This window comes from Sander lucioperca, chromosome 4 (genome assembly GCF_008315115.2).
Source record: "Sander lucioperca isolate FBNREF2018 chromosome 4, SLUC_FBN_1.2, whole genome shotgun sequence".
In the NCBI taxonomy this organism is placed as follows: domain Eukaryota; kingdom Metazoa; phylum Chordata; class Actinopteri; order Perciformes; family Percidae; genus Sander; species Sander lucioperca.
Window position 1 is genome coordinate 36697140 of NC_050176.1, and position 24473 is coordinate 36721612.

The 24473-nt window shown below is 40.5% G+C and overlaps 1 protein-coding gene across 2 annotated transcripts in view; it reads right to left on the reverse strand.

The window, feature by feature from the left end:
* Window positions 1-24473, reverse strand: part of wdr17 (WD repeat domain 17) — a 184189-nt gene that overhangs the window by 15800 nt on the left and 143916 nt on the right. The window contains exons 25-30 of one of the 2 annotated variants that reach the window (XM_031313083.2): window positions 15390-15501; window positions 15124-15265; window positions 8948-9050; window positions 8699-8791; window positions 6473-6571; window positions 5478-5547 (exon numbers count right to left, since the gene is read on the reverse strand). In XM_031313083.2, the coding sequence (XP_031168943.1) occupies window positions 5478-5547; window positions 6473-6571; window positions 8699-8791; window positions 8948-9050; window positions 15124-15265; window positions 15390-15501 (619 nt within the window). Of the gene's footprint in view, window positions 1-5477; window positions 5548-6472; window positions 6572-8698; window positions 8801-8947; window positions 9051-15123; window positions 15266-15389; window positions 15502-24473 lie in introns of both variants that reach the window. The other variant, XM_031313082.2, reaches the window with a different exon arrangement.

Sequence of the window (24473 nt, forward strand, 5' to 3'; positions counted from 1 at the left end):
ATATAGCACATGTTAAAATACAATAAAATCTCAAAGTGCTTCACCAAATAAGTAAAATTGATCATAATAAATAAATTGCAATCAGCAAATGGTCTGAAATGCATTAGACATTAGTGGAAGACAACATGTATTTATTTTATTTATTTTTTGTATTTTTAAAACAGTAACAATTTGATTGAGGCAAATGGTCTGAAATGCATTAGACATTAGTGGAGGACAAAATGTATTTATTTTTTGCATTTTTATTGTCATCAATTTAATGTTGCTTATATATTTTTTATTTTTATTTAAGTGTTGAGCAGCTGCAGGGATCATTTTTTATGCCGAGTTAATCTCTGATTCAACCTGCGAAGCAGAAGGTGGTGCTAATATGCATACTACCTTCCTTACCGCTCTTTGGAAAAAAACAGAAGAAGAAAAGTTTGAACAACGCAGCAAGGCGGGAAGCAACAGACAGTAGGCTTGCAGAAATTACTACCTACGCAGCAGCAATCAGCCTCACTGGACTTACTGTAAGTTTTGAATGTTAATATTCATTCACTTTTACTTCTTTTATACATTATACATTTTTACATGCGTTTGTCTCAGAGAGTGTAGAACTTCTCCAAGCCCCCGCCCTTCACTGGCTTATCACGGAAGTCTTGTAGGGATTGGCAACTTGTCAGATATAGGTTAGCTGCTAAAGAGCTAGCTAGCTAGCTAATTAGCGCGACCACTAACGTTACACACTCCAGCAGCACAGCTAGCGACCCACCACTACCAGACTCACTGAAGAATTTTACGACGGATGAATCTAGTAATCACACGCTCATTCCCCGCTTAAAGGTGGTGTTAGAAAATGAGTTGTTAGTAGAAGCACTAACAGACACCTCATATGCGATAGTTAGTTTTTTTGTTGATGGAAACTTTCAATAGTGCACCGCTGGTCCAATATCATATTAAAAGAGTATAAACGAGCATAATGAGTCAAACTGAGTTCCTACACTGCAAGTCCGCGCTCCCTGTAGCTTCTAGGGACGCTCGTTTTAAATTCTGTGTGAGCAGACTGTCTGAGACACGGAGATTGCGGTTAACAGAACACGAGTCAACTGCCCGTGCTCGCCTACTTGTGTTGCGTCGGTTTTAAAACAAACGACCCTGCTGGAGGCAAGCTGCTTTTCATGACAAAGATGAATAAAGTAAAAACCCTTAACAGTAAAGCTTTGGTTTGTAGAAATGGCATTATTGTTGATTAAGCATGCGTAAGGTTCAAGTGCTGCTGCTTTTCTTTACAGTAATGTTAATTTTGCTTGATGGCTTTAGTAACTTCACACTTTAGGGATCAAATGAAAAGATCATTAACAGGGAACATTTATAAGTATTTATAATTCGACACTCTTTGAATGCTTTTACTTGTTCAGTTTCAGATCAGTTTATGCCTTTGCATCTCTCTGTTCCAGTTTCAAAAAGTTAAGGAAGATAACTGGAGATGTGATAAAGATACCAGGTAATCCAATGAATCTCTCTCTCACACACACACACACACACACACACACACACACACACACACACACACACACACACCTCTAAATACCAGTAACTTAAATTGTTTTTTTTTTCAGACAATGTTTTAGTGTGGTAACCCTAAATCATACACACTCCCACATACACATATCATTTGTTTATTCTACTTGCCTGTTTGATCAAAATAATGCTTTTTGCCGTATTCAAGTCAACAGTTCATGAATGTCTTCTGTTCACGAATATCATCTTCCTAATTGATATTTAACCTTTGGCACTGAACAGATCATATTTTACTTTGTATTTGCTTGCAAATATTGTTGAAGAAAGATGGTGGAGACCACATTCCCCCTATGCCGACAGACCATAGTGATATCCTGCCCACCAGTGAACGAGCTCATGGACCTCTGGCCTGGTCTCAAAATAGAGTCTGAGGTAATATGGATCAGCTCTCTCTTTTAAAGTGAAAATTGTGATTCTTACTCATTTGGCCGATATTTTTGCTTTATAAATGTGTGCTAGATTCTTCAAATTGGACTGTTTTTTTTAAGTGTTCTCCTCCTGCTGTTATTTCTATGCAGTTGTATGCAGAGTTCCAGCGGATTACAAATCAGAACCTGCCCAACACATGCTATCCTGAGCTTGACCGCCATCTTCCTCAACCGATGACCTTATTCAGACAGAAGGCATCAAAAACTGGGAAGACAGCAGATGCTCTGGCTAAAATTAAAAAAAAATCAATGATGAACAGGTAAATAGATTTTTACACATTTCATAGGTTGACCCAGTGGAACATTGAACAGGTTCAATGATTCAAATGAGCTTTGTGAATTTTGCAATTAGTCCACTTTATGTTTGCCATTCGTCTGATTGCATTAAAGATGTGAACAGGTTAGAAAGTGGTAAACTACCACCAAGGTTGCAGACCCTCAAGAATGGCTTAATGATGTAGAAACTCATCTGAAAAAAGGCTGCAGGGTAAAGCATTATAAAAGGCTAGTTCAAAGTTATCTCCTTTTGTCTAAATAATGCCTCAAAAAGTTACTGCACTACTTTGCAGGTGTTCAGCCAATAGGCCCAAACTACACAATATGCCTTTGTTCTCATTAATATAATGCAAAAGTAACGCTAATGTTTTGTATGTTTTAATGTTTTTCTTAACCATTGTGGGCTGCACAAGATGACCCACATTTCACTGTGCATTTGATACTGGTTATGTAAAACATTTACATTTTAGAGTTTTAAGTGAAAATGTTCTTAAACAGTCTATAGAATTTTTGAAATTTCACCCAAATTGCTGCCCTGTTGCCTTACTCAGGAATTAACCAGGAAGCCAAAAGCAGTGTTTTTTTTTCTTTTATAGCTGTAGCAAACAATAATTTCATTTTGGTATTATTTATTATTGTTTTTGATTACTCCGATTATTTTCCTGACTATCTGATTAGTTGTCTGGTCAATATCAGAAATTTGTGATACATATTTATTTCCTAGGGCCTTAAAGCAACACGCCTACTTATTGGGGCTTATTCCCCGTATCCCCCAGAGTTCGATAAGTCCATACATACCCTTCTCATCTCCGTGCGTGTCGTAACTCTGTCTGATGCACCCACGCCTAGCTTAGCACAGATCCTGGAGGTAACCAGCTCCATCTATGCTCCTAATAAGTGACAAAATAACGCCAACATTTTCCTATTTACATGTTGTGATTTGTATAGTCACAGCGTGTACGAATAACAAGGTCACATGAGACACAGCCATCTTCTAACCGTATACAAACTGGGAACTATATTCTCAGAAGGCAAAGCACTGCTACTTGGGTGGAGTGATTTGCTTGCAGAACTCCAGGCGAACTCTCTGCTCCTCACCACGGGGCTTCTCAGGTGCAAATCACTCTGCCCAAGTAGCAGAAGTATCAGTGCTTCACCCTTTCTGAGAATAGTTGTCAGTATGTATACGGTTAGAAGATGGCTGTTTCTCAGCAGCTAGCAGTGGGTGCGTCAGACACGCACGGAGATGAGAAGGGTATGTATGGACTTATCTAACTCTGGGGGATATGGGGAATAAGCTAAAGTCCCAATAAGTCGGTGTGTTCCTTAAGTGACCAGGAACACATTTGGAAGGCTAGAAGTTTTTCTTCTTAAAAATCTCTCAAATGTATTCATTTATTTATATACAATTTATTTAAGTATATTTTAAAATTATTTTTTTATTCTATTTATTTTAATTTATAAATGTTTATTTATTTTTGTATTTAATTTTAAATTTAACTGTTCAAAAGCGGACTTTCATGACTTTTAGATATATTAAGTTAGGTAAACTTAATGTAAGTGAGGCAATCAGTTGCCACAAAATTTTTAAGTTTTGAGTCACATGTTTTTAAGTAAACAAACTCAACATATTTGACTAATGTGTACTTAAAACAATGACAACACAAACTAATAAACATTGAGTTTGGTTAACATAAACTGGTGTGGTTGTGTACTTATTTTTTTAAAGTTCTGTGAACTTATTCCTGTGGTTTGTAAACTCAAAACTTTTAAGTCATAATAACTGAAAATAATTGAGCTGCCTTAACAGAAAACTGTAAGTCATATTAACTGCAAATATTTGAGTTGAGTTAAATGAGCACTTTTAATTTAACTGTTATCAAAAGGTACATGTAGCAATTCATCCAACCTTTTAAGTTCTGGAAAATTTTGACTTTTAAGTTAATCAACTTAAAAAAATTGTGGCAACTGATTGCCTCACATTTTTTGAGTTCTGGTAACTTATTCGGGTTTACAGTGTATATATTAGGGCTGGTACGGTTCACAAAATCCACCGCTCGGTTTGTATCACGGTTTTAGGGTCACGGTTTTCAGTTCTATACGGTTCTTGTTATTTTTTCTTTTAATCTTTAACACTCCAGAAATATACTTCAGCATATGATATATAGCTAAAATTAGCATATTGAATGCATGTTGCACAATACATGCACACAGTGGCAGTTCTATCTATTGTTTTATTTCCGCTGTCATCATAGGTAACATGACATCCAAAATGTTCCCACACACCAGACTCATACGACGCTGGTGCATCCTCCAACCCCGGGCAGCCTTCCACATCTCTCCCACTTGACATTTCTGCATGTGACGTGACCTGCAGCAGCAGCACTCCACACTCCACTTGAGGAGCGGTCGGCTCTGCACCTAGCAAAAACTGACGAAAATCTTTTAAACTGACCTTTGTCGATCAAAAAAGCAGACAGATTCAGCAACTTGTATGGCCTATTTCTCGCTTAAAATGTTTTCAGAAACACTTTTCGGTGAACTATTTTCGTAAAATACGAGATTGTATTCAGAACAAGACGCCATTAGAGTCTGTTTTGAAATTCGGGAGCAGCAAGAACCACGTGACGCGTTCGTCCAATCAGCTGCCATGTGTTGCGTTCGTCACGCTCATCCCCCTCTTCGTTTCCAGTGTTTTAACATTGGTGTCGAAAGTGGGCACTAAGTAAGTGGTTAGTGCACATTAACAGTGTACTGACGAACTGTGCGTCACACACACGCTCCGAACCGAGACAAGCGAACCGAGGGGTTCGGATGTTTTTTCATGAACCGTACCACCCCTAGTATATATACATTATATATATACAAACATATCTGTATATAGTAGTCAAATGTTTATGTTCAACTTGTTCAGCTTGTTCAGACAACAAAGCTGTTGTTGTTGCTCTTACACTGATATAGACATACTGTCTATATCAGTGTAAGAGCAACAAAAGCCGGAGTCAAATTCCTTGTACATGTCCATTTAAACTGATTCTGATTCTAACTTTGATCAGACCACAGCCATCATCAACACCCTACCCAAGACTTAGCTTAGTGCTGATCCCAGAAGGTCTACACCTTATATATAAATATATAAATTTATAAATATATAAATATATATTAAAAAAAAAAGTTTTATGAGCTAGTTTTATAAACTATGTTTTTTATACCAGAGTCTGTTGGCTGGATTCTTCTCTCGAGGCAGCTGAACTCTTCTCTTTGACACTCTGATGGAGGACTGTTAAAAACAGAAAGACAGATGCAATTCTAAAGCTGTGTACATAAGCAATGTAGAGGTATTATAGTGATAACAGTCACTGTTAGTTGACCTCTGCTAGTAAATTTAAGCATATGGTAATATGAATATAAATGTAGATCTAAAGATGTAGATATCAACACTCAACATGTGGCCACTTTTGCAGCAGCGGTGTCCACAAAACTCATGTGCTGCCATCCTCCCCTTTATATGACTGCATATATAAAGCCTACAGGCTAACTCTGGCAATTTGAAGTCTATTTCCTACACACAAACCCAATACACTCTGAGCTCCTTGGTGCACCTAACATGAGGCTTAATACAGTGTCTCCTTATAAGTCCTTGATCTTGAAAATACATTTATCTTCAGGCACCAGATCTGTCTGTCAGGCAGCAACATGACAATCTTTGTCATCACTCAAGGTCAGGACAACACATCCATCTCACCAGAGGTGATTCAGCTGCTCTTCGTGTATTTCAAATCTTAATGTATCATGGGTGGCATGGTGGGTCAGACATTTACTGAAATGTTGATTAATATGCATTGTCCTAATAAAAAAAAAAACACATGATTAAGTCAGCTTAACTCCCAACTCTCTTGCGTTGCCTTGCTAACTGGCCTCATTATGGCCTTAGCTTTTAGCTCTACTAGGCAGCTAACACTAGGTGTGATTATAGTACCAAGTCGTGACGTAATGACACCTTCTCAGTGTTCCCTTATTCACTATCTTCTTTTTTAAACCTCTTATCTGACTTGGCACATTTAGTGTTAAATTATATCTTTTTACAATATTGTACTTCATGGTGTTATTAATTAACTTTCAATTGTAATACCATTATCTTTGTGTGTGTGTGTGTGTGTGTGTGTGTGTGCGTGCGTGTATGCGTACATGTCTCTTTAACCTACTTGCTGTTACTTTGTGTGCAGGCCCGCCAGGCATCCAGCTCCACAGACAGTTGCTCAATCTTCAGAGGAACACACACTTCCCTCCGCTTTAACAACTGACTGAAAAACAGAAAGACAAATGTGGAAGTTGGACTAACTAACACTGGGATTCCACCAGGCATAGAAGCTCCGCATTCGAGCTGCGCCATGGTTTTGTTACGTCCTTCACCGGGTGTCATGCCACACCGGGAACATTTTTAGAAACAGAGCATTTTGCTTCCAGATTCAGTTGATTTGGTCATTTTTCCCATATATTTGTGCTTCTACCATACAAGTAAGTAGTCTACATAGTAAAATGTTTTCTTTTTTAGCCCAGTTGTGAACGACATGGATCAAAGATTTGTGGCTATGTTTTAGTTGTTTAAATATTGTAGTGATGTGAAATAGGATGCACACAGTGTTTGCACACAGTGTTTATTTTGAAAATTGACCAGATGCTGTAGCTGTTCCACTTCCTGCCCAGCCTATTAAACGCCTGTGGCTCCATCAAAAACCTAGGGAATGACATAGCGCAAACACGCATTAGGAATTTAAGACTTATGGATAGTTAATCCAATTTCAGCCTGATTATGGCAATTAAGTCAATAGTGAATGAGCAGCTTTATGTCATCAAATCATCACCGCAAAACACCATTATTGTTGTATACACTACAGCTATTTTTAAAACACGCATCCTGTAACTGTTTTAGCCTATTTAAATCCTAAAACCTTGCTTAAGATGTTCTTATGATTTATTTATTTACAATGCACATTAATCAACAATCAAATGGTGATGTTCATGCACAAATAACAAGCCCAGGAATCACTGTTAAAGCATTATACCAAACAGAAAAACCTACATTTTATAACAAATGGTAAAATAAAGGTTTTAAAAAAAGATCAAAAGGTTTTGCATTGCATAGTCAAATCTGACCAGGGTCCTAAAGTGTTGAGAACTTCCACAACAGCTTGAGTTTCTCGGCAAATAAAACTAATTATGTTTTTGATAAATGTTGTTGGACTAATGAGACATTATTACTATTTTGTATTAATGTTTTTTTTTATTTTTTATTTAACCTTTATTTATCCAGGTAAGTCGATTGAGAACAAATTCTCATTCACACTCACATTCACACAGTTACACATTCATACCTGGAAGCTGCCACAGTTGTGGCCCCTCTGTTCCCTGTCCCGTGTGGCCTCTCTGTTCCCTGTCCCGTGTGGCTTCTCTGTTCCCTGTCCCGAGTGGCCTCTCTGTTCCCTGTCCCGTGTGGCCCTCTGTTTCCCCGAGGCCTCTCCGGCCCTCTGTTTCCCCCAGGCCTCTCCGGCCCTCTATGCTCCCCGAGTGCCCTCTATGCTCCCCTGTGCCCCACGGCTCTCTGTTCCCTGTGCTCCAGTCCCCCTAGGGCCCACGGCCCTCAGTTCCTGAGCGCCCTCTTTCCCCAGTTCCCCAATGACTCTCTCTGCTGCTCTGATTTGTAGGCTATTAAAGGAGAATTCCGGTCGATTTCAACACGTAGCTCTGTTGTTTGGAAATTTGGAGTGCTGTCAGTAGCAAGAAAAACTAAAACAATTGGTGCTGCCTACACCGTGTTATCCCCCTGCTAGCGTTAGCACCCAACAGGCTTAAACAGGGCAAGTTTTAAATGTGTTTTTAGCCTCTAAACATGCTTGAAATGTCATTACAAGTGCCTACCCATGTGCAGTGATTCCTTCCGAGGGAACACAGCAAATTTGACTGGAATATTGAATTGTATGAAGCCACAAATCCCTCTCTTCCCTCCTCTGCATTAGCATTGTGCCTTTCTAGTTAACTAGTGCACATTTTGGCTTTAACTAGTTAACTAGTAGACATTTTGGACCGTACTAGTTAACTAGTAGGTTTTTTGGCTTTTAATAGTTATCTAGTGGAGGAACCTGACTTTTGATATCAAGGATATGGAATAAATGCTCAAAGGGCTTGCCATAACCCGCTGCCACACGGACTAAGCCTCTGTACATGGGTCGCGCCAAACCAGGTGAGGTAACCAGGTGCCCGGAAACAGACTCTTAAACCCCCCCACCCCCCAATACTGTGAAATCCTTATGACATTATGACAACTCTGCACATCTGAGACATATAATCACATTCACAACATAAAGTTCTTGACAACACCACAGACAATTCAGAAACCTTTTTGGTACATGCAAAATGTCAAAACCATCTACCTGGTGTATTCGTAGAGTGCAGGTACGATGTTAGAGTACTGTCTTCTAATGGCCAGCAGACCTCCAATATAACCACACAGGATCAACAGCTCACTGCGGGTTCTACACACACACACACACACACACACACACACACACACACACACACACACACACACACACACACACACACATGATGATCAAGTCTGACAAAATGGAAATTAAAATAACTATTAATACTTGTAACAATAAAGTAATAATTGTTCTTACTCAGTCAACTTTGCTGTGACCAGGCTGTCAGTTCTGATGTAACTCATCAGGTCCAGCATTGGCTGAACACTGTCCACTGTCCAATCAGATCCAGTCATCTGCTCTGGTGAGGAGGAAAATTAAAGAGAGTTTGTGGTTAATCAGTGGTTTAGAAAGACAGAAATGAAGGGCGCTTTCACAAGTCAAGTTGCAACATTGCTGCATTTTTCATTGATTTGGTTAGCGTTCACACTAAACTTTGACAGGCGCACCAAACATTGCAAACAAATTTCAAGCGTGGAATAGGTTGAGTGAAACTCGCTGACACTTCCGGATCTTAAAAATAATTTAGCAACAACCACAATGTGGAGGACATAACTGAGATCTGCACACTACACGGAGGGAGGGATTTGCACCGACTTGGACTTGGTCTGGGTTATAGAGTAGGCACACCCGTCGCTATGGGCGGGCCATAGGGGGCCAGGCCCGCCCCCAAAAATGCTTGAGGCCCAGATCTCTTAAAAAAATTACTTTAATTTTAATTTTATATTATCATAGTTGCTAATTTTGTGTTGCATTAAGGTTGCATTATTTATCATTAAAACATTAAAAATATAAAGAAAATGGTGTGATTCTGTTTGATTGATGGGAATCTACACTGCAACAGCCTATCACGGCCTTACTAAAAAGAAAGTTAGGCTACGTATGTGACGTAGCCTACGTCAGTGTAGCCGCTCAACAGTTACCGCGCATTTTTGAAAGCTGGATGAGTTTTCGCCGGCTTACTCGCTTCAGTTCGTCATGGATATCCGTAAGTGGTTGAAAAGCCCACCAACAGTCTCCTCTGCCAAATTGGATACGACACCGACGCCTCCTGATGTTGTAGTTGGAGAAGGAGACCCTGGATGAGCCTGATGCTAGTAGCTCCGTGGAGCCCGACCCTGGGCCTGGCAGGACCTGCAGGTCAAGTGCAACCACAACTGGGGCAGCATTTGGGCCACAACTGCCTGCTGAATCAGTGGGTGTGAGTGACCTCGGCACGGACAAATCCAAACAGGTTGTGTTGAGGAAATATCCAGTCAAAATGTTTGGTTAAAAAAAACGATCATTTTCCTCTAGCTGGTATTTGAACAGGGGCTGGCTTGAGTACTTGGTGGAAAAGGACTCCGCATTTTGTTATGCCTGCAGGAAATTCAAATCTGTATCATCGGACGCAACCTTCTCCATTGAGGGATTTAATGATTGGAAACATGCAATTGAAACAGGCAAGGGCTTAAATAAGCATGCAGCTTCAAAAGAACATTTAGCCTGTGAAGCAATGTGGAGAGATTCAGAAAAACTTAGAGAGACAGGAAAAGAGATTTCCACTCTATTAAATTCAGAGCAACTGGCTCAGCCGTAATTGATATGCTGGAGTTTTTAGTGGTGAATCATTTGCCGTTACGTGGAGATAATGCTGGTTTTGCCAGTGTGCTAAATGATAATAGCTCCATGGGGCTGTTTTTGTCTCTCTTTGAGTACACCATGTGCAAAGATTCCGAACTGACAAGGGTTACAAAAACAATCCCACAGAATGCACGCTATACCAGCCCACAGATACAAAACGAGATTATCGAAATGATGAGCAAACTCGTGACAAAGGAGATAGTGAGACAAGTCGGTGATAGCTGGTATTCAATTAAAGTGGATGGCACACGGGATCCTTTAGGCCAAGAAAATATATCTGTAGTTGTGCGTTTTGTTGACGAAAACTATGGTGTGTGTGTGAGCGCGTCTTGGTAATGGCCACATCTGAGAAAGGTGATGCAGAGGCTCTGACAGGTGTCATCATTGATGAGCTCACCAGCGCCGGACTCAGCACGGACAAAATCCTGAGTCAGGTTTATGATGGCGCATCACTCATGTCTGGCAGGCATGGTGATGTGCAGAAATTGCTCCAAAACAAGCTGGTATCGTATCGTAACATACCCTATATTCACTGCTTTAATCACCAACTTCATCTGGTTGTGATTCATGCCATGTCCAGTGAAGCAGCTGTCGAGGATTTTTTTGGAGTATGCAACATGCTGTACAACTTCATCAGGAAGCCAACCGTGGCTATTCTGTACAAAGGCGATACACTGAAACGTCTCTTGGACCAGAGATGGACTGGCCACTTGGCAACGGTCAAAGTTGTGGTGAAGAGTTTTCACGACATATCCACATTACTGACTGAGGTGGAAAACACACAAGGCCTTGGAGCGGAGGTGCGCTTCATGCCATTACGCAGCGCAGTTTTCTTTTCATTGCGCACCTTGTTATGAAACTGTTGTCACTTTTCAAGCCGCCTAACAGACTACTACAGGCCGAAGATATGGACTTGTTCACAGCGCTTCTGACTGTGTGAAGACACTGCGCACAGAAAACAAGTTTTCTGCACTGTGGGATCTCTGTGCTCCTCCAGCATCAGCCACCAAGGCTGTGCCGGTGACCGACCCTGTCCAAGCAAGAGAAGACGCACAATTAACAAGAACCTCCGCGGATTTGCAGTTGAAGAAACAGTTGGTCAGCCACAAAGTGACATAGATGAAAAGACTGAGTTCATGAGATTGTTTTACAGTGTTATCGATGCTGTGCAAGGAGAGATGAATGAACGTTTTGGAGAGCGTAGTAGCGAGCTCATTGGCGCACTGGCTGCTTTGAACCCAGAGGCCGAGGATAATTTCCTGGACCCATCAAAGGTAACCCCTCTCCTGGTATTAGCTGGAACTGATGTGGTTGAATCTGAATATACTGTGGCTTGTGAGTTCCTGGTGAAGAAAATGACTGACACCCCGTTTCCTCCCGAAGATGGAAAATGGACAATAGCCAACATCCTCAGCACATTCAACTGTGCACTCCAGGCTCCAGGCAGCACGGTGGCTCAGTGGCTAGCACTTCTGCCTCACAGCAAGAAGGTTCTGATTTCGAATCCAGGTCGTTCCGGGGCTTTCTGTGTGGAGTTTGCATGTTCTCCCCGTGTTTGCGTGGGTTTCCTCCGGGTGCTCCGGTTTCTTCCCACCATAAAGACATGCATGCTAGGTAATTAGGACTACAGTTGAAAATGTGCATTGTCCTAATCAAATAAAACTTAAAAATAAACTATGCAGACTGTTCTCACAGCCTACACCCTTGCCCTAACTTTAGGAGCTTCCACAGCAATGTGTGAAAACTAATTTTCCACGCTCAAAAGCGTCTTCTCAGAGCATCGGCGCAGTATGCTGCACAGATGCAAGGCCCAGCTGATTCAGCTTGCTTTTGAAAAGGACCTCACTCACAAGTTTAAGTCCGAGTGGAAGGATACTTTGATGAGGAGGTTCTGCTCGAAGAAACGCCGCCTCCCGCTGTACTGACAGGAGGGACTGGAGAGATGACAGTGCTGCCTCCACTCAAAGTACTGGTAGGTTCAAAGTCTCTGAGCGTTTGTATGTGCGTGCATGTGTGTGTGTGTGTGTGTGTGGCTCATGGCAATGCATATCCCTCTGCTGACTGCTTTAAAATGCAATGTTTGAAAGATGCTTCTGGTGTTACATCTTGTAACAAGTATTGTAGATATCTGAAATGGGAGTTCTTCCTAGTAATAATTCTATTGCAGATATCTGGAATGTTCATTCTGGATAGGAAGAATGGCTTGTGGATATCTGAAATTGAAAGCACCATACACATGAATGGGAAACGTGACGTCATTTGTACTAGTAAGAATGACGTGGACATCTGAAATGACAATTGTAGATAGGAAGAATGTCATTGTGGATATCTGAATTGTTCTTTTTGACGAGGAAGAGTTGAATTATGGATATCTGCAATAACTATCCAGTCTAGCTATTAAATGTTTAAACTGCCAATTAAAATTTTAAAATGATTTTTTATATCTTTTATTTAGTTTTGACCAGTACAATCAAAGTTGTAGATATCTTGAAATACAATTTCTACTAGTAAAAATGTTAGTGTGTTCTTCAATTACCATTCTAACTAGTAAGAATACAATTTTATCCAGTAGAAATGCTATTATGGATATCTAAAATGTAATTACAGATGGAAATGTGGTTTTATTCATTAATAAAAAAAAATGTTTTGTTAAAAACTCACTAACTTTTGTTTTAGCTTTGACATTCTCCCATGGGTTCCTGCACCGTTTATTTTTATGTCATAGATTTGTTGTAGCTACATGCATTCGTATGTCTGCAACTAGATATTATAATTAGAGTGTTTTTTTAGATTGTTTTATTTATCCTGTTTTTAAGAATAAACATTGTTATTCCTTTTTATCAGTTTGAGTTCGCCTCATTTTAAACACCACTGTTTTTTATTACTGCTCTCCTCCCGATTTTAATAGTCTTGCCCGACATGCTTAGGAGATGCGGACCAAGGAAGAGAGTTGTGGCTTGCTGTACATCCTGGACAAATTTATACAAAAAGTGGGCTCTCAGGTACGGTGACGGAGGTGGCAGAGATGTTTTTGGTTTCTGTTGTTGGGACTGCCCGGTGTGGGCCTGGTTTAGTCCTTACTCAAGATGAGATGAGTGGATGGATAATTGTAAGATTGAAGAAGTACACTTTTGCAAGTGAGGCGATGTTGCTTGTAAGATTGAAGCAGTACACTTTTGCATGTGAGGGACTGTTGAGTGGTGTCGGTTGTGGCGCAGAATGGAGAGCGAATTAGAGAAGGTTTGGTGGGTATTTATTTTACAGTCCAGTACAGTACTTAAGTAAATGTACTTAGTTACATTCCATCAGTGCATATATCTTTGTAGTTTTGATTGTAATTCAATGTATTTTACATCAAATCAATTAGAAAGTGCAGATTTTTAGGGTTGGGAAACTGGTCATTCATAGATTACACTTGTAACTGCACCTGCATGGGGAATGGAATGGCTAAATTTATCTGAGAATACAGTATAATATTGATTAAAAAATAAATAAAAATGTAATGTTTCCTCCTTTAACATTAAAATCTGATAACATTATTGGGAGGAAAAATGTCAATCACCAACTAATGGCATTTCAGAAACACTCAACAGCCAAGCTACCAACGTCAAATGCAAACATATTGCCAACTGTTTCACATTAAAGGTAATTTAAATATAGTTGTGTCATATTTAAAATATCCAGTTCCCTTCCAGTCGATTCACTCGGTAAAACACATATAGTATAGTATGGAATATCACGCCCCTGTGTGGCATCCCATACTATACTATGTGTTGTACCTCGTTCCTCTCCATCAGTGAACAGAAGTTATAGTCATAACTAGGGCTGTCAATCGATTAAAAAATGTAATCGAATTAATTACGTACTCTGTGATTAATTAATCTAAATTAATCGCATACATAATCTTTGCCCAGTGCCTTAACGATGCCTGAACCAATACTCTTTAAGAAAGTTAAAAAGGGTACTAAACAACAGTCGGCGACATTAAATAACGGCTTGTTTATTTCTAGGCTATATGGTCAAAATTAAATAATTTAATAATAATGTAATAACTATAACCATAACTTATTTCACTAGTAAATTGCTGTTGAATGACAAAAACAACCACCAGATGGGAAAAGGGCATTTAACAATAACTTTAAATGCACCACAAAGCTGTAGGTTACCAGTTTCATTGAACGCACCGTCTGTTTTTTTTTTTTTTCTGACAGCGGCAGCTGCAGACTGTTACATCCCGGTGTTGGAATCCTCTACAGTGAAATACAGTCAAACTTTACACCGTTTAGCGTTAGCTGTCAGCATTTTAACCGTGTTTAATCCAGCTACTAGCTAGCGGAAGGCTAACATTAGCTGCTGTTGAGTATAGTGTTAACTAGCGTCACGTGCAGCGATGTTTCTGTTGCCTGTAACGTCCGTTTTCAGACCATCAGAGAGCAGCGCAGACATGTCAGTGGCACCGAAATGAGGAGCCGAAATCCGCGTTGTTATTCGCTACCGATTTTTATAAGTAAATGTTCCAATCGATCATTCTCGTCGCCCTCCTTCATTTTACAGTCGAATGGTGGCTAGAACGGCTCCGGGTCAAAGGTCAATATGGAATGGATTAATCTGCGTTATATCTTTTAACGCGTTAAGATTAATTAATTAATCGAAATTAACGCGTTATTTTGACAGTCCTAGTCATAACATTTCTATATTATATTAAGTAGGTAACCACACAGAGGAATTCAATGATACTGCATTTCCAATACCTTTAACGTGATCCAGCCCTATCAAGAGGGCATTTTCGGGTTCAGAGCTCAGCAGGTGGAATTTAACTGCTGAAAACAAATCTCCTTCACACATGGCTGCTTCTGCCATGGCCTTACATTCCTCTGCTGAAGGGAGGCCGCACTTAAATGACAAACAACACATAATCATAGTCACTATAATCATCACAAATGTTAATGTAAATAAACATAAGATATTGAGCCTCCATTTTCCAGTCATAAATTTAACTTAATGATTGCCTACCCACCCTTTCATGAAATTGGTTGACTTCAGCGACACTTCCTGGGTAAAATGCACACAGCTTAGCCAATAAAATGTGGTTGTCAGGAATCATTTGTAGTAGGTCAGCTGATAGCTCCCTAAACGTAAACAGAGACAAAAGTTTTTCTTTGCATGGACTACAACTTGTATGTGCACTGTAACCCTAGTCCTATAAGCACAGGTGGAGCCTTCTAACTTTAGATCCCTGCTAATCTACAGTCACTGAAATTGATAAATCTAAAGGTGAATTTTGGCTGATTCATAAAGTCCAAGATAAAAGTAGGTTTGCAGTCACTGGCGGTCAATGGGCTCCCCCTGTGCTCAAAGAACAAGGGTTTCAATGCGCAACCTTTAAATTCGGGGACATGTATTATAATGCAAGTCAAACAGCCTGTAAACTGATTTTTTTACGGCTGGCACCAAACCAAATATTGTTAGCAGCTATGAGCAACATTGGGTTTACAACATAAGATCAAAAAAAAAAAAAAAGCTAATATAAATACACTACTAATATAAGTGAGAGGAAAAATTAGAACTAAGAAGCTAAAACTAAAATACATTTTATAAATATTAAAGAAATAATGCATCATGCTTTGAGAATATTATTTAGAAAACCATAAAGATTAAAGCCAAACTTTTCATTTTCCTTTTTTATTTAATTAATATTTTTGTGTATACTGTGTGTATGCACATATGGATGTATGTGTGTATATGGATGTATTTGTATATGTTCAGTTGTGTTCAAAATAATAGCAGTCCAACATCACTAACCTCATAAATTAAATTTTTTGGTAGAAGTGATATTTCTACATGGCAAATAATTTACTAGTAAGTGTTGTAGAGTCATAGAAAACCAACAGACCAACAGTCATGACATGCATGCTGCTCATTCTGTGTAACTGAATCTGTAATTGAGGAAGCAAATGTTGTGCATGCTGGTTATAGTGCATTTCACACTGGAATACTCAGCAAAATGGGTCGTTCCAGACATTGCTCTGAGGAACAGCGGACTTTGATTAAAAAGTTGATTGGAGAGGGAAAAACATATAAAGAAGTGCAGAAAATTATAGGCTGCTCAGCCAAAATGATTTCAAATGCCTTGAAATGGCATCCAAAGCCTGAACGACGTGGGAAAAAATGGTCAACTACCATTCGAATGGATCGAAGAATAGCCAAAATGGCAAAGGCTCAACCAATGATCAGCTCCAGGAAAATCAAAGAAGACTGAAAGTTACCTGTGAGTACTGTTACGATCAGAAGAAGGCTATGTGAAGAAAAAGCTATCAGCTAGAAGCATCCGCAAAGTCCCATTGCTGAAAAAAAGACATGTACTGAATGGATTGAAATTTGCCAAAGGACACATTGACTGGCCAAAGGAGAAATGGCGCAACATTCTGTGGACTGATGAGAGCAAAATTGTTCTTTTTGGTTTGTCCGACGACCCCCGTGCACTGAATTCAAGCCACAGTACACTGTGAAGACAGTAAAGCATGGTGGTGCAAAAATAATGTTATGGGGATGTTTCTCATGTTGGGCCTATTTATCGCATACAAGGGATCATGGATCAGTTTCAATACATCAAAATACTTGAAGAGGTCATGTTGCCTTATGCTGAAGAGGAAATGCCTTTGAAATGGGTCTTTTAACAAGACAATGACCCAAAACACACCAGTAAGCGAGCAAAGATTGATGTTATGGAGTGGTCAGCCCAATCCCCAGACCTCAATCCCATAGAAAACTTGTGGGGTGACATCAAAAATGCTGTTTCTGAGGCAAAACCCAGTAATGCAGAGGAATTGTGGAATGTAGTTCAATCGTCCTGGGCTGGAATACCTGTTCACAGGTGCCAGAAGTTGGTCAACCCCATGCAACACAGATGTGAAGCAGTTCTCAGAAATAATGGTTATGCAACTAAATATTAGTGCAGTGATTCAAAGTAAAGCAAACCCTTGAGACATTTTTCAGTTCATACAGTATATGTTTGAGTTTGTAAAGAAAAATGCAAATACTGCTATTTTTTTGAACAGCCTAATATTCCTTTTTCTTCACTTTCTGTAAAGGTATAACACAAACTTGATCAATTTTTGTCATGTTTTGATTTGGAATTGAATGTGCAGTGTTCCCAATGCATTGATATTATGGAATTAAAAGCTATTCTAAGGATTTTGAGCATTATTCACTTTTTTTAAACACACTGCTATTATTCTGAACACAACTGTAGGTATGACCATGTATGTATGTTGATGTGTACATAGGTGTGTATATTTGTGTGTCTAAATATCTTTTGTTTTTGTTTCCTTTCTCTTCCTGATTATGTGCATATTTTGTGCATATGTAAATTAATGTATCACGTCATAATACAGCCGTTAGTTTCATTGGGGTGAGTGGTGGCCTATCTGCGTCACAGAGCTCAAAGCTAAAGTGGAACAAAGGGACGGGCGTCAGTTTGAGGACATGTGACGGTGGAAACAGGCGTCACAAAGGGAAACCAGCGTAGGACGTACGCTGGTAACCCTTTATAAATCACAATCAACTCTAAATGTGGCGCAGCTTTGGCGGCTTAATGTCATGCCCATAGTTGCCTATAAATAGTCAGTGAAACGCCCCTGATTAATATTCATTCATGAGCAGAGAGGAAAAAATAAAAAGAAAGAAGGAATTTTACTCAGTGTGTTGTTCAATGTCGTTCTTATTGAAGAGGTGGAAAAGAGGTGGAAAAGAGGAAACATGTTTGGAGGGCACAGTGTGGGCATTACTAATGCCCAAAAACTGTAGAGTGGCAACATGTTACAGACGCAGTTAATGCTACAGCCTCAGAAGGTCGGAATGGTCTGATGTTAAAGTTGATGCCAAAAAAGCGCCTAGTGAAAGTGAGAAAGTGATTTTGCCACCGGACACCGGAGCTGACCCCCCTTGAAGTGGGACTGGTCCAAAACAGCACAGAGACTCAAAAGGACAGCTCAAGGCAGTCAGAAGCGGCTCATAAGCCACTCGTTCTCGTTTGCCAACAAGTCTTCTTGTGTGCTCCGCCAGACGGAGGCATCGAAAACAGCATCAGTGTAAACATTATTTGTCCTGTGTCCCTTATTATTTATGAGACAGAATTCCATTAAATGCCAGTATAATTACAGAACATGTTTGGGTTTCTTTTTAGGGGTGGTGCCATTTTCAGGAATGGTCGAGAACACTGCAAGGACCTCGGACACAAAAAATGACACTTCTGCATTTAGGTGGCGCTATAGCAAAGAAAACACGTTTTGGCCTATTACTCCATACCGTACTTTGCAAATTTAAAAACCTTATACGTATCCACGCGTTCCCTGAATTTAGCTGAATCTCCTGATATAGGCCCATTTCTGCCTAGACTTTGATCGTAGTAAAATCACAATTTATTGTAAACCTGCTAAAACTAATGAACTCCACCTAGGCTGTGCGACCGATTTGCACGAAAAATGGCACATAGCATCTCCAGACCGACCTGACAAAAAGTTATAATTTTTTTTTAAATTTTTTTAATTTGTGTAGTTAGCTATGAAAACACAAACTTTTAATTATCTTGGCGAAATGAAATGCTACGTTAGATTCTTGTTTGGCTTGACACTCTGAGGCTTGCAAACAAAGTTGGTGAAGATTGGCCCATAGGGGGCGCAATAAACATAGACACGTTCCTTAAATCAAGCTGAATCACATGACGTAAACAAAGCCCTATTCTACAAAGAATATTTTTCGTACAATCGCGAAATGTTCAAAACCTATTTTTTTAAACTCCTCCTATGGGTTTTGCCTGATCTGATTTGGCAGATAGCATCCTCAGATGGCAAAGAATTTAGTTTGGTTAAAAAATGTGCAAACTACAAACGAACAAATATTTGTAGCTAGTGCCAAACACAAACTTTAGAATATCGCGGCCAAAGTAAATGAATGCTATCAACACAAAATGTAGGATTATTGTGTGACATGCAACTCTAAGGCTCTGTACCAAATATGGCGAAGATCAGCCAATTAATCAAGGTAGGCACGTTTTGGCCTATGCCTCAATAACTGTAAATGGGAAATTTGCAATTGCAATTTACTACAGACCTTGCAGCTGACGTTTGCCTCGCTGCCATTATGCTTTGGGTTCCGCTTCCGCAGACTCCATGGGTCATTGGGTGCGGCTCGCACCGGGGAGGCTTGGACCCCATCATAACTGCTTGTAGTTCAAGTCTTTTTTATTATTATTCTGTTGCTAAAAGTGTCGCTGCAGCCTATTGCCTACCATAAACTACAACAGCCTTTCTCAAACTTTTCTGTGCAAAGGCCCAGTAATGTTTGGCCCTCATCCTCTGGGGCCCACCTACGTAATTTTGCGGCGAAAGACAGAAATAAAAATGTAATTAATTATTTACAGTTACATTTTAGATGCACAGAGGTTAAAGAAGAAACCCAAAGGCATGTTGTTTCCAGATTTTGGGAGGAGACATATGATGTGGGGGGGTCTGGGGGTTCTCCGCCAGAAAATTTTGAGCATTAAACACTTCATTTACTGCATTCTGGTGAATGTACACAGGTGACAATTGAAAAAATATAAAAAAAATAATTGTATATAATGCAGTAAGGTTCTCAAGCATTGAGAATCAGAAAAATATTCTGTATTGCTTTCAACTATTCTGCTATAAATCAACTTGTCTGATTCAACGTTATCTCTGCTGAGTCAACACACATGTAGGCCCTCCTCTTTTGCATATTTTGTTAGGGAAGTTACTTCTTTAAATTTGCATGTGACACTTATTCATGTGAATGATATATGATGATTCATTTGAATTCATTTATAAACTTCTGGACCTATATTCATTTATATATATTTTATATTATTTTATTTTTTAAATCCACCTGCCCTATAGGTTAGTCTGCTGTGCATTACATTATTGCTCTGCTAATATATCTCATTCAGAACTGTCTGACAGACACAGAGCCCCATTGGGTCTCTGGTCTCTAAATGAGACAAAGTTTAGGGAAGCGGCTGTACAATGCTCTTCATCAGAGGTGGAAAACCGAAAGTACAACAGAAATACATGGAGCACAAGTGCAACACTATGGAATGCCTAATTGGTTTCATTACGCCACATTCTTAGCCCATTTTGAACGGTCAGGACGCCGTTTTTTACGTCGTCTAAATGGCAAAACGCCATAAAAAGTGCCGTGGAATGCTCATTTAACGCCGCTTTTTACGTGGCTCAGTACGCGTAAGTACAATAATATATGATAATGAGCTCCACCCTGTCTTTTCCAAAGCCAATGCATTTGGACTGTTATCACCCAATCAGTAAAGAACAAGAACAGACCACATTGATCCAACACAGCACAAGTATGAGCAAAGCTCGGTGGATTTGGGAGAGGTTTTTCTCTTTTTGTCTATTTTTCTATTAGTATGGCAATCGGTAAACTGAAATTGTAGGCAGATAAACTGTATTGTGTTTTCATTGAACAGGTTATCATTTGTGGAAGGTTTGCTGCAGATATAATTAACTAAAGGCCACTGATATTGTCCTAACTCGCTCTTGGTAAAATAAGTGCACCAACCTCCAAAAATTAAAACCACAGACTTTCATCTCGCAAAATGAATGAGCTAGTTTTGATTGAGATCGCTGTATTGTAGCTACATATTACGTAAATAATGTCTGTGTTTCCCCGATGTTGTGGTTATGGACATTTCGGTTGCCTGTTTGTATATTTCTGTTGTTGTTTGCTGTCTTGTATATTTATTCTGTATATTTCTGTTTCTGTTCTGTGTGAATTCATCCTGTTTTGTGTATTCTGTTCTCTGTGTATATTTCTGTTTCCTGTTTTATTTTGATAGTCTAGTTTTCTTTCTTTTAGTTTGTCTTGTCTTGTCCAGTTTTACTTCCTGTGTTTTCCCGCCTTTGTTGATTACCCTGTCTCTCCTAATGTGTTTCACCTGCTGTGTCACCTGCCCCTCGTTACCTCATTACCCAGTGTATTTAGCCCTTGTGTTTCCCTTGTCTCTTGTCAGATTGTTTTGTGTCCGTTTTGTGTCTGTTCCTGTCCTGTTCCTGTCATTTGTGTGGTTTTTAGCGTGTTTTAGCCTGGTGCCTTTTCTTTGGATCCCTTTGTTCTTTGGATTCCTTTTTGTCTTGGTTTTTGTATAGTTTTTTGCCTGTTGAAGCCTCAGGACTCCCTTGGTTTATTTTTGTGTTTTTGTTCAATAAATCCTCGTGTCCAACCTTCTGCCTGCCTGCCTGCCCTCTCCCTGTGTTTGGGTCCTTTAATCCCTGGGAACCACAACAGAACAATCTGACCAACATGGACCCAGCAGGATTCAAGCCTCTCCTGCATCCACTGGAGCCTGATGGTGAGCGGATGAGTTCTTTTTTCCGTTCCCTTTACAAGATGGATCCCAATTCCGCCTGGCACCTCATGATGGTTCGCTGGGAGGAGGTGGAGCAGGACCGCTGCCTTCCTAGGCCTAGAGAGTCACCCAGCATCCTGCCTCCTCCCCAGTCGGCAAACACCCTGGCCATCGGTGCATGGTTTGTCGGTCCACCTGCTCCTTTGAACTCGCGTTAAACCGCTCTGATGCCACCTGGTCAGCGTGTGTCCCCGAGCTCCCTAGTGTCCCCAGGCTCTCCGGTGTCCCCGAGCTCCCTAGTGTCCCCGAACTCCCTATTGTCCCCAGGCTCTCCAGTGTCCCTGAGCTTTCTAGTGTCCCCAAGCTGCCCAGTGTCCCCCAGCTTTCTAGTGTCCCCAAGCTTTCTAGTGTCCCCAGGCTCTCCCGTGTCCCAGAGCTTCCCAGTGTCCTGTCGGCACCCCTGTCGACCTCTGTTCTTGTTGCCGGCCCAGCTGCCCCTTCGCCTGCGCAGCCTCCCAAGGGACTCCGCCTTGGCCGACCTGCTCGGCCCCCGGAGGGGCGCTGCCCTCATCATCCTGTTTGGCCGCCAGAAGGGATTCGCCTGCGGCGACGGCCACCCAAGAGCCCTCGACGTCCAGTTCGGCAACCTGAGGGGTTTTGCCCTCGCCGTTGGCTGCCTGAAGGATTCTGCCCTCACCACCGGCCGCCTGAAGGATTCTGCCCTAACCCTAACCCTCTGTCCCCAGTTCCTGAGTGCCCTTTCTCTCCATTGACTCTCTGGCTTCCCCAGACTTTTTCCGCCCTCCTTGGGTTGTTTTTGGTTTCCTGGACGCTTTTTGTTTTTTGAACTTCTTTGATTATTCTCCCTTCGGTCCCTCTCCGCCCTCCAGGATTGACTTTTTTTGGGACGTCTGGAATCAGCCCCTTGAGGAGGGGGTTCTGTTGTGGTTATGGACATTTCGGTTGCCTGTTTGTATTGTTGTGTCTTGGCTGCCGTGCTGTGTTGCCGATGTGTGGAAGAGAGATTCGCTGGATACTGGTCTTGATTATAAAAGGTTTATTACATCAAAGATTACAGCATCCATTTACAGGTCCTGCAGAACCTGGAGAATACACCGCCAATATGCATCCTAATTCTAGCTTTACATTTCACAGCTTATATGGGATAGCTTAGGTAACATGTTAGATAACATATGGAACATTCAAGTTGACATAGCATAGGTTAGTGTCCTCTTCAGTGGCTTCCTATAGTTCATTAACCCCTCAGCATCCAATCCCAGACCGTCTTTTGAACATCCCATCGAAATCACGCCACTAAGAGGTTAATTATTACTCCCTGTACTGCCACAATACCCATGATGACCGTTCTTATTATGACTTAGCACATTTGAGCTTTATACAGACATTAAACCTATAAGTCCATCAGATACTACAGTATATTTCTGTTGCTGTTTGCTGTCTTGTATATTTATTCTGTATATTTCTGTTCCGTTGTGTGAATTTATCCTGTTCTGTGTATTCTGTTCTGTGTATATTTGTTTCCTGTTTTATTTTGATAGTCTAGTTTTCTGTCTTGTCTTGTCCAGTTTTACTTCCTGTGTTTTCCCGCCTTTGTTGATTACCCTGTCTCTCCTAATGTGTTTCACCTGCTGTGTCACCTGCCCCTCGTTACCTCATTACCCAGTGTATTTAGCCCTTGTGTTTCCCTTGTCTCTTGTCAGATTGTTTTGTGTCTGTTTTGTGTCTGTTCGTGTCCTGTTCCTGTCAGTTGTGTGTTTTTCAGCGTGTTTTAGCCTGGTGCCTTTTCTTTGGATCCCTTTGTTCTTTGGATTCCTTTTTGTCTTGGTTTTTGTATAGTTTCTTGCCTGTTGAAGCCTCAGGACTCCCTTGGTTTATTTTTGTGTTTTTGTTCAATAAATCCTCGTATCCAACCTTCTGCTGCCTGCCTGCCTGCCCTCTCCCTGCGGTTGGGTCCTTTAATCCCTGGGAACCACAACACCCCTACTTTTATTAACATAATAGAACAAATCCAGTTGATTTGAAGAGCACAATTCAAATATAATGCAAGATCTCCACTAGGGGGCACTCACACTAGAAATGAGTTTTTATAGGCTTTAAAGACTTGTATACATTCGTACCAACAATGTATTTATGTAACAAGTCCACCAACATGCTTAGGCCTACATCTTACATTAGTAGGTAAAAGGAGATGTAAGAGTACAAGTAAGTGGCCTAATGATAATAAAGCAAACTTTACAACTGGGAGTAGCCTATATTGAACTCTACTACACAACTAACAAATATAAACGTTGGAGGCCATTATTCGGTGCGCAAAGTCCTTGAAATCCATTCTGCAGTTAGCATCATATAGCCATGGCAAAAAGAAAACAAGGCAGTTTAATTAATTTTGGTTTTACTAAGAAATTGTGTAGCGATGATGTTAATAGCACAACCACAACACACAACGAGTTGTAACAGCTCGTCAGAGGCCGGTCACAATGCTAACCCCTCTTGCTCCTCTCTCCCGTTCAATTGGAACAGTCAGCAGTGGAGAGACTAGAAGAGCCAATATACATGGCTATTTGTTAAGGATGGAAGCTTGGGGTGCATCGCTTAGGCCTAATTGAACGGAGGAATGATGGTATTCTTCGGTAGCCTGAGTAACTTTATCCGTTGTTCATGTGAAATCTCAAAGACAACTTGATGCTTTGTTTATCGACT